Source organism: Phascolarctos cinereus, unplaced genomic scaffold (assembly GCF_003287225.1).
Source record: "Phascolarctos cinereus isolate Bilbo 61053 unplaced genomic scaffold, phaCin_HiC Scaffold_1;HRSCAF=81, whole genome shotgun sequence".
Lineage (NCBI taxonomy): Eukaryota > Metazoa > Chordata > Mammalia > Diprotodontia > Phascolarctidae > Phascolarctos > Phascolarctos cinereus.
In genome coordinates, this window is record NW_027555514.1 from 120902981 (window position 1) to 120917936 (window position 14956).

Consider the following 14956-nt stretch of genomic DNA (forward strand, 5'->3'; position numbering starts at 1 on the left):
CTGTTGGCTCCTTCATTTATTGACAGTAAATAAGCATTTCTTAAGGACCTAGTATGTGCTAGCTAGATAACTTGCTAAGTGCTAGTAATACAAAGAAAGACAAAAAAACAGTCTCTGCTTTCAAGGAGCTCACAGTCTTGAAAATAACAGAAGGATAGTAGCTTCCAAAACTCTCAGGCTCACAGCAAAAATCTATCTTGAATCAAACTACAGAGAAAGCAGCTTGATTGAAAAGCAACTCTCATTATTTCTTTAATAAAGTACTACAATAGACACCCTGCCTCTTAGAAGTCCAGAGCAATGAGCTAATATTTTGAACAGTTTCTAGGCATATTCCAAGGAGGTGGTTTTATCCCTAAACCTCCTGGTATCTGAGAGAACAGAGTCTGATAAATATTAGGAAGCCTAGTGAGTACTAGTGACGGAACATGGCAGTGGTAGGTGTATAGGATCATAGATTCAGAGCTGAAGGGATCTCTAGATCTCGTGTAGTCCCACCTTCTTATTTTATAGATGAGGAAAATGAGGCAGGTCACACAGGCGGCAGAAGCGGGAACCCAAGACAGGTCCTCTCACTCCAAATCCAGCATTTTCTGCACTGTGCCAGCACCAAAGGTGCCATTCACTCTGAGTACCATGCTTCTGAAATATCAATTCAGAGGTGAACTCAGCAGCCCCAGATCCAGAAAAATTCAATTAGATAAAATCTGACCTTAGGGTCTTTCATGGACTATGTATGCTCTGCATACGTGTTGTTTCCCCTGAGAAACAGTTCCTTGAAGATATAAATTATTTCATTTATGTCTCCGTGTTCTTAGCACCTAATACATTACGTGACACAAAGTAGGAACTTAAATTCTTGTTGAATGAGTGACTGGGAGTGAAAAGGGATAGCAACCAGCAACCAGGTCCTAAATTCTCCAGGGACTCACCACCTCTCACCCCACTCTACTTCTTTCTCTTTGGATCCTCCCAAGACACACCACAGCTGTTCAAGCTCTCAGTCTCATCCTCACTCTCAGGCTCTCTCCCTCTCTCCTTCTCTCTCTATTTCTCCCTTTCTCTCTGTCTCTCTCTCTTCTCTCTCCTCTCTTTCCCTTTCTCTCTCTGTCTCTCTCTCTGTCTGTCTCTCTGTCTCTTTGTGTGTCTCTCCCTCTCTCATTCTCCCTTTCTCTCTCTCTCTCTCTCCCTTTCTCTCTCTCTCTCTCTGTCTCTCTCTGTTTCTCTCTCTCTATCTCTCTCTCTCCATTTCTCTCTCTGTCTCTCTGTCCATCTCTTTCTCTGTGTCTTTCTCTGTGTGTGTGTGTGTGTGTGTGTGTGTGTGTGTGTCTCTCTCTCTCTTGCACTCATGTCAAATCCCAAAATACACTGCTGAGCTCAGTACCCCATGGCTGTCAAAGTCTCTCAGCTACTTTGGCTCTCCACCTCACACTAGGCCTCCTTTGTCTGAAAATCACTTACCACAACCACTCTCTCAACACTTTTCCTACTCACTCCAGAATGTACTCACTGAAACTGCCAGCTCTCCTTCCATACTGCTGCATTCATAGCACTCAGGCAACCTTCAGATCACTAGTGTTTTGGCTGCTTTCCAACACTCCTAAATACTGCCCCTTAAAAAAAATGGCCATCACTTGCTTCCTCTTCAGCTGTCTGCACAATGGTAGGACATAGGCAATAGGAAATATTTCCTTGCTTGTTCATTCCCCTTTTCATCATGTCTCCCAAGACTCTAACACTGAAGGGGCCTAGAAGTCATGGAGCTAACCCAGGAAAGGGCAGGAAAAAGTACAACCACAAGGAGACAAGTAAAGAGAACTTTTGGAACCAATATTATCACAGTGTCCTTTAATTCCCCAAGAGTGCAGAAAAAGACAGAAAGAAGAGAAGGAAAGAGCTCTGCAAAATCACAGAGGGAGTATAGAGAGGAAGGATAGAGCAGATTTCTGAGCCATTTGAAGAATGATTCAAACCATTTTTTTAGAAATGACATAAGCTTTAAAAGTGTGGTAAACCTCTTTGGAAATTTGGGGAGGAGGCATAAGTAATGGAAAAAAATTCATTTTGACAAGGAAGGATCAAGAGAGCATTAAGGCAGATAAATAAAGGTTGGGAAGTACTTTTCTCAAGATTGTGAGAGATATTGATTAAAGGAGGGAGGGGAGGAGAGAGAGAGAGAGAGAGAGAGAGAGAGAGAGAGAGAGAGAGAGAGAGAGAGAAATGAGGCATAGGAAGAATGTGAGACAACGTGTTATGTGACTGAAGGGAGAAGAACTGAAAGGAAATTGACAAAAATAACACATCAACAAGGAATAGTTAAGTTTTGTGTTTTGAACTGTTTATGTGTTTCTTTAAATGTTGCTCCTATTTAAGAAAATGAACATCCATTATATCTCATTCTAATCAAGATGTATAACAATCAGGTATTCTGAAAAAAAACAGACCAGGAAATGAGAACATTTTAATAGGATTGACATACTATGCTAAACAGTTCACTGATTATAGAATTAGAATGCTCATGGCTTCCTTTGACCTGTTCTGGCAACATTTTGAAAAACGAATGAACAGAAGACTGAAGTACTTCTGGTTTGAGTTGACATTTGAGGAAAAAAAATCTAATCTGTCCTACTCTGGTGCCTTATCACAAAATGCAGATCACTCTACTTTGTCACTCAGATCACTTCACTAACCTACTCTGCCAATGTTTCACCACAGCCTGGAAGTCAACAAGGTGAGTAAAACCTACGTCAACAGAGGACAGGCTCTGGCAGAACCTACCAAGCTAGAAAGGCTCCAAGGCTACATCGTTAAAGAGAAGCTGTATGTGAGTCATGCAGAAAGGCTTATTAGCATAGTTGTGTATAGAGCATGTGCCAGGACACCCAAGCCATTCTCATTGCATGACTGTGCTTATTAACAGAACTTTGATCAAGGGATTCTTTCTTGTTCTTCTTCTTGTCCTTTTTGTTATCTTTTTTTCCTTCTTTCCTCTTTTTTTGTCAAAACTCATCAATACTATCTACTAAGTTTGAAGAAGTTATAATCTGCATCGGTAAGGGAACTCCCCTGCCAATGAAGTTGTGGCTACAAACAAGCCCTAAAATATAAGCTTGTAATTTAATATGTGGACATCTAACTGACCACATTTATGATATTATGAGAAAAAGCTTTTCTATGTTAAAATAGCAATTTTGTACTTTCAAAACCTGTGTCATGTGAATCTTTTTTTGTTTGTTTGTTTGTTTGTTTGCTTGTTTGTTTTCTTTACTGAAGTTAAAGAGATTGGCAATCAGTACCTGTTGTACATAGAAACTTAATTTGACTACTGGAGAAACAATTCCTGAAAAGGTTTGATCTAACACTGTATTATATATCTGCTAGGAAGCTTAATGTTTGAATTACCTAAACAGTTTGTCCACATTTCTTTGGGAAAGTGGGGCCTAGAACTGAAAAGAGATCTTAGAGGTCATTTAATCAAACTCCTTCAATTTCCAGAGGAAAATAAGTCCTAGAAAGATTATGTTATTTACTCAAGCTCATACAGTAAAGTAGCACAGGCAGAATTCAAACACAGCTGTGCCAAGAGTCTTCAATTTTCCCCACTGAACTTGGATTCATGGACTGATTTCAGATTTCAGCTCTGCCATTTTCTACCTGTGCGACATTGAGCTAGTCACTTAATTCCTAATTCCTCCACTACCAGTGATCTTAACCTTTCTACAATTTAGCAGACAGCTTTTAAGAGTTGCTAAGGCAGGAACATCATGGAGACTGGCATGGAAGGATGATGGGAAGTTAAGAGTTAACCTAGGCTACCCCTTACCATCCTAAGTCAACAACAAAGATGTCCAATAATGCAATAAAAACAGCTACAGCAAAGAAAACGAAAGAAGTTGCCACAGAATGATTCTTACAGGGAAAAAAATTGCAGAAGAGTTTCTGTGGTAGAAAAATTTACTATCCTGGAGTCTTCCAAGCTTCACTAAGATGATCTCCAGACAATGGATGAACAGTCCATGTCCTGGATCCTACCCAAAGCCTTCCCACCTTCGTAGGACCTGCCAAAGGTTTCTTTCTGTTGGCCCAGCCTTCAAAAATCCAGGGTCATAAACCTCTCAAGCAGAGGCATCGGTACAGGAAATTAGTGGCAGCTGGCACATGGCTGTGTTCAATAAATGGTTTTTGGTTTTGTTTTTTTATGATGATGATCAACTTTTTTCATTGTTATGTGTTTCAGGTATTTTGACAACTGGGCCTCTCTGTACAATGCAGCTATTCTGATGTGTGTACTAACAGGAAGCTTTTGCCCTTGACATCTGAATGTCATATGTATACACCAGTGACTGTCAATAGGCCGGACAGGGGTATTTTAACCATTTTTGATAGGGCAAAGGGGTTGGAAGAGTTAGATCTATGATTTCACTGGTGGTAGTAAATTCCCAATGATGACAATCTACCAGTGCAAACAAGTACCTGCTTTACAACTTTGAGAGCATTATTAGATAGTTGAGTCTTAGAGGATTTCAGAGAATAACAATTTTTAAAAATAATAATAATAATAATAATTTCTCAAGTAAGTAAACTGATTTTTAAAACTACTTTTGTATCACATAAATATTGACAACATAGTAACAATATTTTTCTCATCTTTTTACTGTCAAATTTCAAGGAAATTCAACTACAAGGAGAAAGGGAAGGAAAGAGAGTAAGGGAAGGAAGAATGAATGGCCTGGAAGAAGGTACTTCTAAGAATATGATTTCTCCAGACCCAAACTACCAAGACATCCTCCTATTCAAATAGCTGCCTAGAGATTAATAGCTGATCCTGAGACTGTGGTTAGAATTAGAGGTACAAATGGGGGCAGCTAGATGGTACAGTGGATAGAGCTCTGGCCTTGGAGTCAGGAGGACCTGAGTTCAAATCCAGCCTCAGACACATAACACTTCCTAGCTGTGTGACTCTGGGCATGTCACCTAACCCCAATTGCCTCACAACAAAAAAAAAAAATTAGAGGTACAACTCAGTAAAAGACACTATTCTCTAGCTAAACACTTAAGAATCAGGATGGCTTAGAAAAAGATTTCAAGCTGTAAAAAAAATCTAATCAAGCCCCTTTTTCATAAATATGAAAACTGAGGCCCAGGGTAGCAATGGCTTGTCCATGGTTACACAGCTACCTAAATTGTGGAACTGAAGCACTAGACTAGGAATCAGGAAACCCATACTTTGCCATGAACTAGCAGTGTGACTTCTTTGGGTATTTGTTTCTTTATGTGTAAAATGAAGAGATTGGATTAGGATTCCCAAGGTCTTCCTAGTCCCAAAATTCTGTGATTCTAGTTTGAAGAAGTCAGTGGAGCAGAGACAATCAATTAACAAGCATTTATAGTATGTTCACTATATGTCATAAGAAGAGGCAGGAGACTTTAGGTAATAAGTTTAAATGCCCACCATTGGATACAGTGCTGGGGCTAGAGTCAGGAAGACCTCAGTTTGAATCCTGCCTTGGCCAAGTACTACCTTATGACATTTGGTGAGTCACAAGCCTCTGCCTTGCCTCAGTTTCCTCATCTATAAAATGGAGATGATAACACCTGCCTCACAGGGTTGTTGTGAAGATCGAGTGAGATAAAACTTGTAAATTGGCCTTGAACATCATAGGCACCTTGGGCATAGAAGGCAATAAATGTTTGGTTTTTTCCCTTCCTTTAGCCCACATGCACCTCCAAATAAATCACTGTCACTATTTATTGCACTTCCACCCTTTTTCTCCAGTTCTGAAACTAGGGTAACAGCTATATGTGTGGACACAGGCACTCAGGAAGGAATGCCCAGGTGGGGAGGGATACTATACAATTCACTCTGAGAGGGCAAAAATCTCATGACAACTTCTTCTACTTTTCTTTTCCCCCTTCATTGACCAACTAGGGAAAAGATCAAAATTATCCAAGTTCGAGATCCAAAATCTAAAGGTGAAAGAAAAAAAAGAAACTGATCTTATACATAACAGACTGATTTTAAGTCTTGGAGGTCTCTCTCTCTCTCACAGTAATCTCTATGATTCATAACTTGACCTAGGTTCTTCCTTGGGAAAATAAAAATCCATCTAGTGGCTCTCAGCTCCCACTGCAACTTAGGGTAACTCTGTAAATTGGGGCGCGGGGGGGGGGGGAATTTTTCAAAATCTAAAGCTGTCTTAGGTTTAGAAAGAGTAAGGAGCTAAAGTCCCATACCTCCCAGTTCAAAAATCCATGTGTGAAGAAACCTAAGGAGCTTACAAGACTTGTCCCAGTTCACCAAGCTAATGCATGACAGAGCTAGACTAGAGCCTGTGTTGATTCCCAGGCTGCTCCATCTACACAGCTTAGGAACTGGGTGACCTTGGACAAGCCACAAATTCTCTGGGCCTGAGTTTCTTGAGTTAAATAAAGAGACTTGGTTCAGAAAAAAAAAAAGAGGAAGATTAACCTAAGACTATTTTCCCTACCCTCTTTATGGCCATAGGAAATTGGCACAAAATAATAGAAGAAGAAAAAAAGAGAGCAACAGAAAGGGTTCCACCACCACCCCCTCATCAGAGAGTTGTTCCAGGACAAATTGATATGCCAAGAATGTGAATTAACAACTTTGAGAAATGTTATCAGAAATTATGGGATATGGAAAGGGGGTGCTATTCTCTATGCCTTCTTAGTAGGACAGGACTGGTGGCTCATTTGCTAGGATAAATATTTAGGACAGAGCTGGCCTTCAGAAGGTACATTAAAAATACAGTACTGTAGTTTGGTCTCCAGCCCAAAGCTTTGGTCTATGGCACTCAGCCATTCATCTCTGCCAACCAGGCCCTGGCCCCATTTCCCCCATTCCAGGAAATACCCTGCCATATACACCTGTTAGGAAGTCTCAAGCATATGCCCCAAGCATCACCTGTGCCTCAACACTCTGCTTTGGGTCTGCCTGGGTCTGCCTGAGGTAGGGGAGGAGAAAGAGGGGAGAGCTCGGACACTAAGAAGGAAGGGGCAAGCAAGAGAAGGAAGCCAGATGCCAGAGCTCTTAGCAAACAGACTCAGCCTCAGAAGCTGAAGGGGGGGGGGGGGGGGATTGGGGGCGGGTCAGAGGGAATGTGAACCTAGAGGGAAGGATGAGGCTGGCGGAGGGGGTAAAAGGGCTGAAAAGGAAGGGATGTGAAGAAGGCTTAGAGAGAGCAGGGGAGTGTGTAGCAGCTCACATTACGCTCCCAGTGTCAGTTGAGGGAGCGTGGCTGCGGTTGCGGGGTTGAAGCTGAAGGGTTTGTGAAATTCTCTGTATTTCTCCCTGCAGCCTGCGCGCCGCCTTCTGATTAGCTCGGGCCGAGCTCCCTCAGCCGACCAGCCGGAGACATTAGGCCTCGCACTGTGAGCCCCGGGGAGAGGAGACCTTGCCCTGAGTCTGCTTCTTGGTCCTTGCGCTGACTGACCCTGCTGCTTGGACTGGAGAGGGGAAGGGTAGACTGCAACCCAGAGTCAATTCCACCCCCGGGGGGGTTGGAAAGAGGAGCAGAGGGAAGGAGGAGTGCTTCTAGGCAGCAGGCAGCGCGAAGCCCCGCCGGGAGGAGCCAACTGCAAGCCCCGGAGATGCGGCCGCTCCCGCCGCACCAGCAGCACGGAGGAGAAGCAAGAGGAGGCTCCGCAGAGAGAGGAGATGGAGGCTTCTACCTTAACCCCTGCAGGCAGCGGCCAGGACCCGGTCCGGAGCTACATATCTCGGCCCAACGTCTCCACCCGCCCGATGGCGAGAGAAGCTCCGGGCCAGGCGATGCTTCGGAACTGATGACCACGGCGACAGGGATGCAGTCGGCTCTCCCCAGTGGCTCGGGACACCCCCGGCACCGGCCTGGAGCCCCAAGGGAGTCACCGGCAGCAAGTCGGTAGCTGCCGGGAAAGCTAGGTCCGGGGCCCCAGCTACTGCAGCTTGCCCGGGGGCGCTGTCCACTGCTGAAGCCCCAGGGGCTCCCGGGGCCGAAGACTCGACACTTCCAGCCTGGATGCGACTCTATTTCTACGGGATGCACGGCATCACCTTGGACGTGCTCATTTCCTCGGCTCGGGGTTTCCTCCACAGCCCCGACCTGAAGATGCTGGGCTTCTCCACTCCCTATCACTGTCTGCTGCACTCGCTCACCCAGTTCGCCCTGGAGAAGGTCTACCTGCAGCGGCGCCGCTGTCCCAGCACCTTCGCCTTTAATTTCCTCTTGTACCCCTCGGCCCACTTGGGGCTGCAGACCTTGGTGGGCAAGGCGCTACTGTTGATAAGCCACGGGGGGCGGCAGTTGGGCGAAGCGGCGCCGGGAGCGCTGGATCTAGCTCTCCAGTACTTGCTGGCAGTCTATTACTCCCAAGTGTTTCTCAAGAGGTTCCTGCGCTTGCGATACCGCCGCCCGCAGCCGCAGCCCCAGCCACAGTGGCGCAGCCCCCCTCCGCTGTCCGGCTCTCGGACAGCTGCGGCGCCCAGCACCGGGCGGCCGCGACCCCGGGGCGCAGGGGTGTTCGGGGGAGCGCCCAGCCAAGGGCTCCCTGACCTTCTCCGCTTTCTCTTCTTCGGGATGCACGGTTTCCTAGATGAGATCTTTTTCACTTTCTTCTTTAACCTTCTGGAACAGGAGGACGGGGCCATTAACGGTCACACTTCGCTCTGGTCTTTTTTTATGTACGGCAGCTGCAGCTTTGTGGTGGAAAAGCTATACTTCTACCTGCACTACAGCCGAGGCTGGGGGACCTGTAAGAGGATTCCCATCTATGTTCTCTTCATCTACACATGGGAATTGTCTTGGGGACTGGGACTCCGCATGTGTGGGGGTTGTTCGTGGGACTACTCTCACTACCCATTGAATTTCATGGGACTTATCACCCTTATGTATTTGCCGGGTTGGATATTTCTTAGCTTCTACCAGGACCTGCTGTCCAATGTGTTGTGGCGTGTACAATACATACCAACTAAATGAAGCAGGAAATAACAACTGAAGTCCCGGGACGTTTTTTAAAGGAAGTTTAAAAAGGGGGGGGGAGGTGTTTTTTAATCTTTTACTTTTTATACATTTTACTAAAGTCACTTCGAACATGTTTTATTTACAATTTTGGTTTTCTGGGTGTTTTGAACCTATGCGTAATATAGTACCTTGAAATATGGCACTTTGGAGATGAGTTCTAACTCAAAGTATTTAACTCTTCTTTTAAAACTTTTGCTACAAACACACACACACACACACACACACACACACACACACACAAACCTTCCTACCTTAAAGACTGAAAGCTGTGGTTTACACTTACCTGTGGGTGCATCAGTGAGGGCTACTAACCTTTCGTAAATGGGAAGTGCTTCCATGAAAGACCAATAACTTTCAAAAGATTTAGTGAAGTTTTCTAATTTTCCTTTACATATTAATCCAGGCTGCTACTTTTCATGCCACCAATGCCTGCTGAAATTCACTGACCTGAACACCTGAAATTGCAGCTTGTAACTCTCAAAGTGCCTCTGTCTAGCATTTAAGTGGAAGGAAGGAAGCTGATGAATGTGGGAATAATCCTAAGAATAGTATCTAAATAAGAGGTCTTTCCCAGCAGCTCAGACAGTTGACACTATGTTAAGATATTGATCTCCATCTTGGAAAAGACTGCTTTCCAGTGTTGGTTAGCCTTAAACACCACGTGTATTAAAGTTGATAAAATCTTATTTTATCTATGCTTGATTTTTCTTTTTTTAAAACAAATTATAAAACAAAATGCATACCTCCAGCAGTGAGAATCTCCTTCAAAAGTACTCTTATTCTAAGGCCCTGTTTCTAGGTCAAGCTCAAATCCGTGATACTGTGATCCTAAAGAGAAACAAATATCTGGAAGAATAAAGTACTTATCATAAAATCGTTGGATTCAAAATTGGAAAGGACCAGAGAGATTATCTATTCCAACTCCTTTATTTTACAGATGAAGATTCTGGACCCCAGGAGAGGTTAAGTGAATTGCCCAAAGTCACAAAGACTTATACTGTTATTAGACACAAATCTATCAGATGGCCTATTCCCGCTTTATAACATCTTTGAAAGTATATCATTTCATCTGGGACCTCTAGGGTACATAGGTTAGGCCTGATGCATCAATGCTTAGAAGAAATCAGTGATGGATTTTTGTGACTCATCGTAACTGCCCTAAATTAAATAAAGTAAAGGGGGGGAAATTGTATATAAACCAAGAAAACTTGTTTAATTAAAAATTACCTTTCTGGGGGTTGTTAAATGGGGGGGAGGGGAATAGACTAGAGTTTAATACAGACCACATAAGACTAATCAAAACCATCTCAATGATCATTACAGAGACAGGAAAATCTGAAAGTACTTTTTAATATGAATATTGCTTTATGTAAGCATACTTGTTTACATATAAATTCTTTGACTTTTCTTGAGTTTTCCTCATCCACCCTCTATAATACATTGAATCAATGGATAAAGTAAAATTTGCCACATTTGTTTAAACCCAGTAAGACGCACATAGCTCATTTTTGTCTTTCTACCCCCCAGTACCTTGCATGTAGGTGCTTGGTTAATATTTGTTTACTTGAAATGAACTGACCTACAGGTAAAATGCATGAAAGCAAACTAGTAAATCCTAGCCACCAATAGTCATTACTGTGGGCAAAAGACCTGGGTTTTAATATAGACAGCTAAATGACACGGGGGCTAGAGTGCCAGACCTGGAATGAGAAAGACCTTTCAACAAAACTTTATATGAGGAAGCATCTGTGATCACTAAACATCCAAGGAACTGCTCCTGAAATCACCACTTGCTTCTGTATCTAGGGACAAGTGTTACAAATGTATGCCAATTTCACCACTAGCCTTCTTTCATGACTGAATGACATAAGCATCTTAGCTTATTCATAAAGTCAATCATCTTCTTTACACCTCAGTTTCCTTATCTGTAAGATGGGGCTAATAATAGCATTTACCTCCCAGGGTGGTTGTGAGGATCGCATGAGATAATATTTGTTAAAAGTGTTTTTCAAAGGGCTATATAAATGCCAGCTACTATTATTGTTATGTAGAAAAGTGCTGCAGTTCGTAGAGCCTAATCATTAGACCTCCCAGTTAAAATATCAGCTAGAGTATCCAACTATCCACAAAGCATCTGTGAATACAGTGTTATTTTATTGTTATTGGGAGTCAGAAGTCCTGGATTCAAATCCCAAATCTGTCACTTACTAAGTGCCAAAATTTAAGGTTTAGTCACTTAACCTCTCCAGGTTTCTACTTCTTCATCTGCAAAATAGAAGGGGCTAGACTCTTTCAGCTCTATGATCCAAAAAATAATAATTCACTAGCAGTGATCATTTTAACCAGATCTATATGGAGGCTGCTCTTATTCAAGAAGTGCTTATCAGAATTGTGGGTTATGCAAGGCTCCTTGCCCCAGTGCTATTTATCTTTGAATATGTTCAAATTTATGCTTGAATGCCATTTCACTGCTCTTCCCTACCTACCCATACCCAAAGGAAAGCTCGAGAAAGGAAGTGATAAACCAGACAAATCTATTACTTGTTTGTAGCAGTAGTATTAAGGGATATAGGAAATACAGCGATGGAAAATATTTTCAATTCCTTGTGAATTTCAATTATCCATATTATCTTTATCTCCTGTTACCAGTGGTCATAAATTGTCTGTGTTACAGCAAAAGCTGTTTACAACATTCTCCTCATTAAATAAATTGATAGGTAGAAAGAAATTGAATCTGGAACTGAGATCAGCAATATGTACTAATTCTATTTTCCCAAATTCTGAGGCTCTGTATTTGAGTGATATGCCCTGGTACAGTTGCACAGAGCTAGGGAATGTGGGTTCTAGGAAGGATATTAGAGATCATGAAGTCCAACCTCTTCATTTTATAAATGAAAAAACTGAAGTGTATCTAAGTAAAAACAACTTGCCACAGGTCAAAAGTCAAGTGAATGATGCAGTTGAGGCTAAAACCCAGATCTTCTGTCTCTCAATGGTGCCCATGTGGTGGTCTAAACTCTTTGCATTGTACTTCACTGTCCTAAGTCAGAAAGCTTTGTGTTGATCAGCTAATAAGCATTAAGTGTCTGCTACATACCAGACACTGTGCTAAGTACTGAGGGTACAAAGACAAAACACAGTGCCTTCTCTCAAGGAGCTCACAGTCTAAGGGGGAAGACAACATGCAAACAACTATAGGATCAGGACAAACTGGAAATAATCAACAGAAGAAAGTTACTAAGATGATGGGGGATTGGAAAAGGCTTTAATATTAGCCCAAGAATCCAAGATAATAACTCACATTCGTATAAAACATTAAGGTCTTCAAAGGGATTTCCTTACAGCACCATGAGGTATTTAGTACAGCCATTATTATCCTCATTTTTTTTTTAGGCAATTGGGGTTAAGTGACTTGCCCACAGTCACACAGCTAGTAAGAGTCAAGTGTTTGATCTGAGGCCACATTTGAACTCAGTTCTTCCTGACTTCAGAGCCAGTGCTCCATCCATTGCACCATCTACCTGCCCCACCCTCATTTTGAAGATGAGAAAATGAGACTCTGAGAGGTTAAATAATTTAACTGCATTCACACACCAAATAAGTGGTTAAGGTAAAAATCAAACTCAGGTTTGTTTGGTTTTTTTTTTTACTTCTTCTCTAGCATTCTTTATACTACACCAAACTGTCACCTAAAAGCCTAATAGAAATCATTTGAGAAAATGCTACCCCAGTGCCTTAGTTTGGCATGGAGATAAGTGCCAGAGGTATACTGGAGCTATCTCTTACTGTATTGTTTTATTTTCAGTATGAGCATTCATATGTTGGAAACTGGCAAAGCTACAAATCAGGGCTTAATTTATTGTTTGTCTAGACTCAATAAAATGATGGATAAAATGGTAATAACGCAGATTAAACTAAAAATTGTACCTTGTATACTTTTTTTATTGGTTGGGGATAGCCAATTGTTAACCATTTACTAACACGTTCCCAGAGGTAACCCAACTTTCCCAAAGGTTATGTCAGCATGACACAAGCTTGAGATGATTCTACTAAGCTACAAAGATTTCAAGCATGCACCAACTGGTGACTGTATCTACTATCCAAAGACCAGGCTAGTCAAAGAAAGAGACGTATTGTTACCAGAAAGTAGGTTCAATAATTGATCAATTTTTGGCACTGGTAGCCTCTTTCAAAACTCAGAATAAATAGCACTGGTGAAAAATCCAACATATTAAAACAGTATATGTGCATGCATTTTTAATTAATATTTGTTTAAATTCAGTAGGCTGGGTAAAGTTTGGAGGAGAAAGAGGCAATGATGAATATCTTATTCTTAGCTGATAGTATGGACATCAGAACATTTACATATAAAGTGACAGCACTCAATCCCTTTCAAATTCAATTTAAATCTAACATTTCTTAAAAGTCTTTTAGATCTGAGGATTTTAGGATTAGAAATTCAGAATCAAAAGTGACCTCAGAGGTAATATGCACATTTGGGTGTGATTACCGACTCTCATAAGAAGCTAGGTGGCACAGTGAATAGAGTGCTGGGCCCTGAGTTACAGTCTGGCCTCAGATATGTACTGGCTGTGTGACCCTGGGCAAGTCACTTAACCCTTTGCTCAGTTTCCTCATCTGTAAAATAAGCTGGAGAAGAAAATGGCAAACTATTCCAGTGTCTTTGCCAAGACAACCCCAAATGAGGTCACAAAGAATCAAACGTGACTAAAACCACTGAACAACTGACTCTTAGAAATCATGTCACCATGAAATGTCAGTAATAGTAATATGTGTAGGCACAAAACTCATATATAACATATGAGCTAGCTTTACTAAGATTGGCAATAATGTGGTTAATTCAGCTTCTAATATTTTATGTCAACATTTAACAGTTCCCATACACAAACATTCACTTAGTGAATACAGCTTAGGAAGCATCTTGCTATGTAGGAACATAACTAAATGAACAAGGCTGGCATTTTGATAATGTATTCTTAACTATTTTGGAAATGATAAGCAGTATCTGCCTTGTTCTGCTTCAGGGGACAGGAGAAAGAAGTTCAAATAAACAATTGGCTTCATTTCCTTTTTTCAGTAATGTATATATGAAATCGATAACAATGGAAAGGAAATTATCTTAACTTGGAATGACAAACAAGCCACCACAGTGTAATGTCTGAAAGCATTTTTTTAAAAACTATTTTTGCCTGTATTAAAAGGCAGTAACATAAAAATACACTGGGCTTTAAATTAATTTTATATATCTCATGCATTACAGCACTGACATATACAATGCATTATGTATTCAATTGAGTTGCTTTTTGTGAGCTTTATTTTGTTTTCAGAACTGGCATTTCACCAGTGCTGGAAGCTCCCTGGTATGGAAACTTCCTGCACTAATGCAAATCAGCAGCAACTCCTCTGTAACTTGGATTCTTACAGAGTTGCTTGGGCCACTGAAAGGTTCTATGACTCTCCCTGGTCACTCAGCCAGTATGTGTTAGAGGCAAGGCCTGAACCTACATCTTCCTGATTAAAAGGCCAGGCCCTAGTCCATGCTGATGCTTCTACTATACGTTGAGTTAGAGTATACATGCTGTATATAAATATGTACATGAATATGTGCACATATATATACATATATGTACATACTATAGTGTATAGCAACATATAGTACATGCGTGCATATTGCTCTGTTTATGTGTAGTATTAAAGTACAGATTCCTTTACTGGGGACATCAAACAAGGAAAAAAATTAATAACACCCTCAGAAACCTTCAAAACCTTCTCATTGCCTGCAAAATGAAGTCCACAGTCTTTAGCCTAACTTTCAAACCTTCAACCTATATCTTTAGCCAAAATAGTCTTCTTGCCATTCTGCAAAATACATGTGGCACTATGCTGGGAATTTTTTGAATGTTTTATTTTTT

At 41.6% G+C, this 14956-nt stretch overlaps 1 protein-coding gene across 1 annotated transcript; it reads left to right on the plus strand.

Annotated features, from left to right (window-relative positions):
- The first annotated feature begins 6492 nt into the window (after window positions 1–6492).
- TMEM229A (transmembrane protein 229A) lies at window positions 6493–11601 on the plus strand. Its single transcript, XM_078153946.1, is given in 3 exon segments — window positions 6493–6970; window positions 7319–7807; window positions 7810–11601. Coding segments are annotated over 2 exon segments (1365 nt in total). The 5' UTR covers window positions 6493–6970; window positions 7319–7611; the 3' UTR covers window positions 8979–11601.
- Window positions 11602–14956: the final 3355 nt, after the last annotated feature.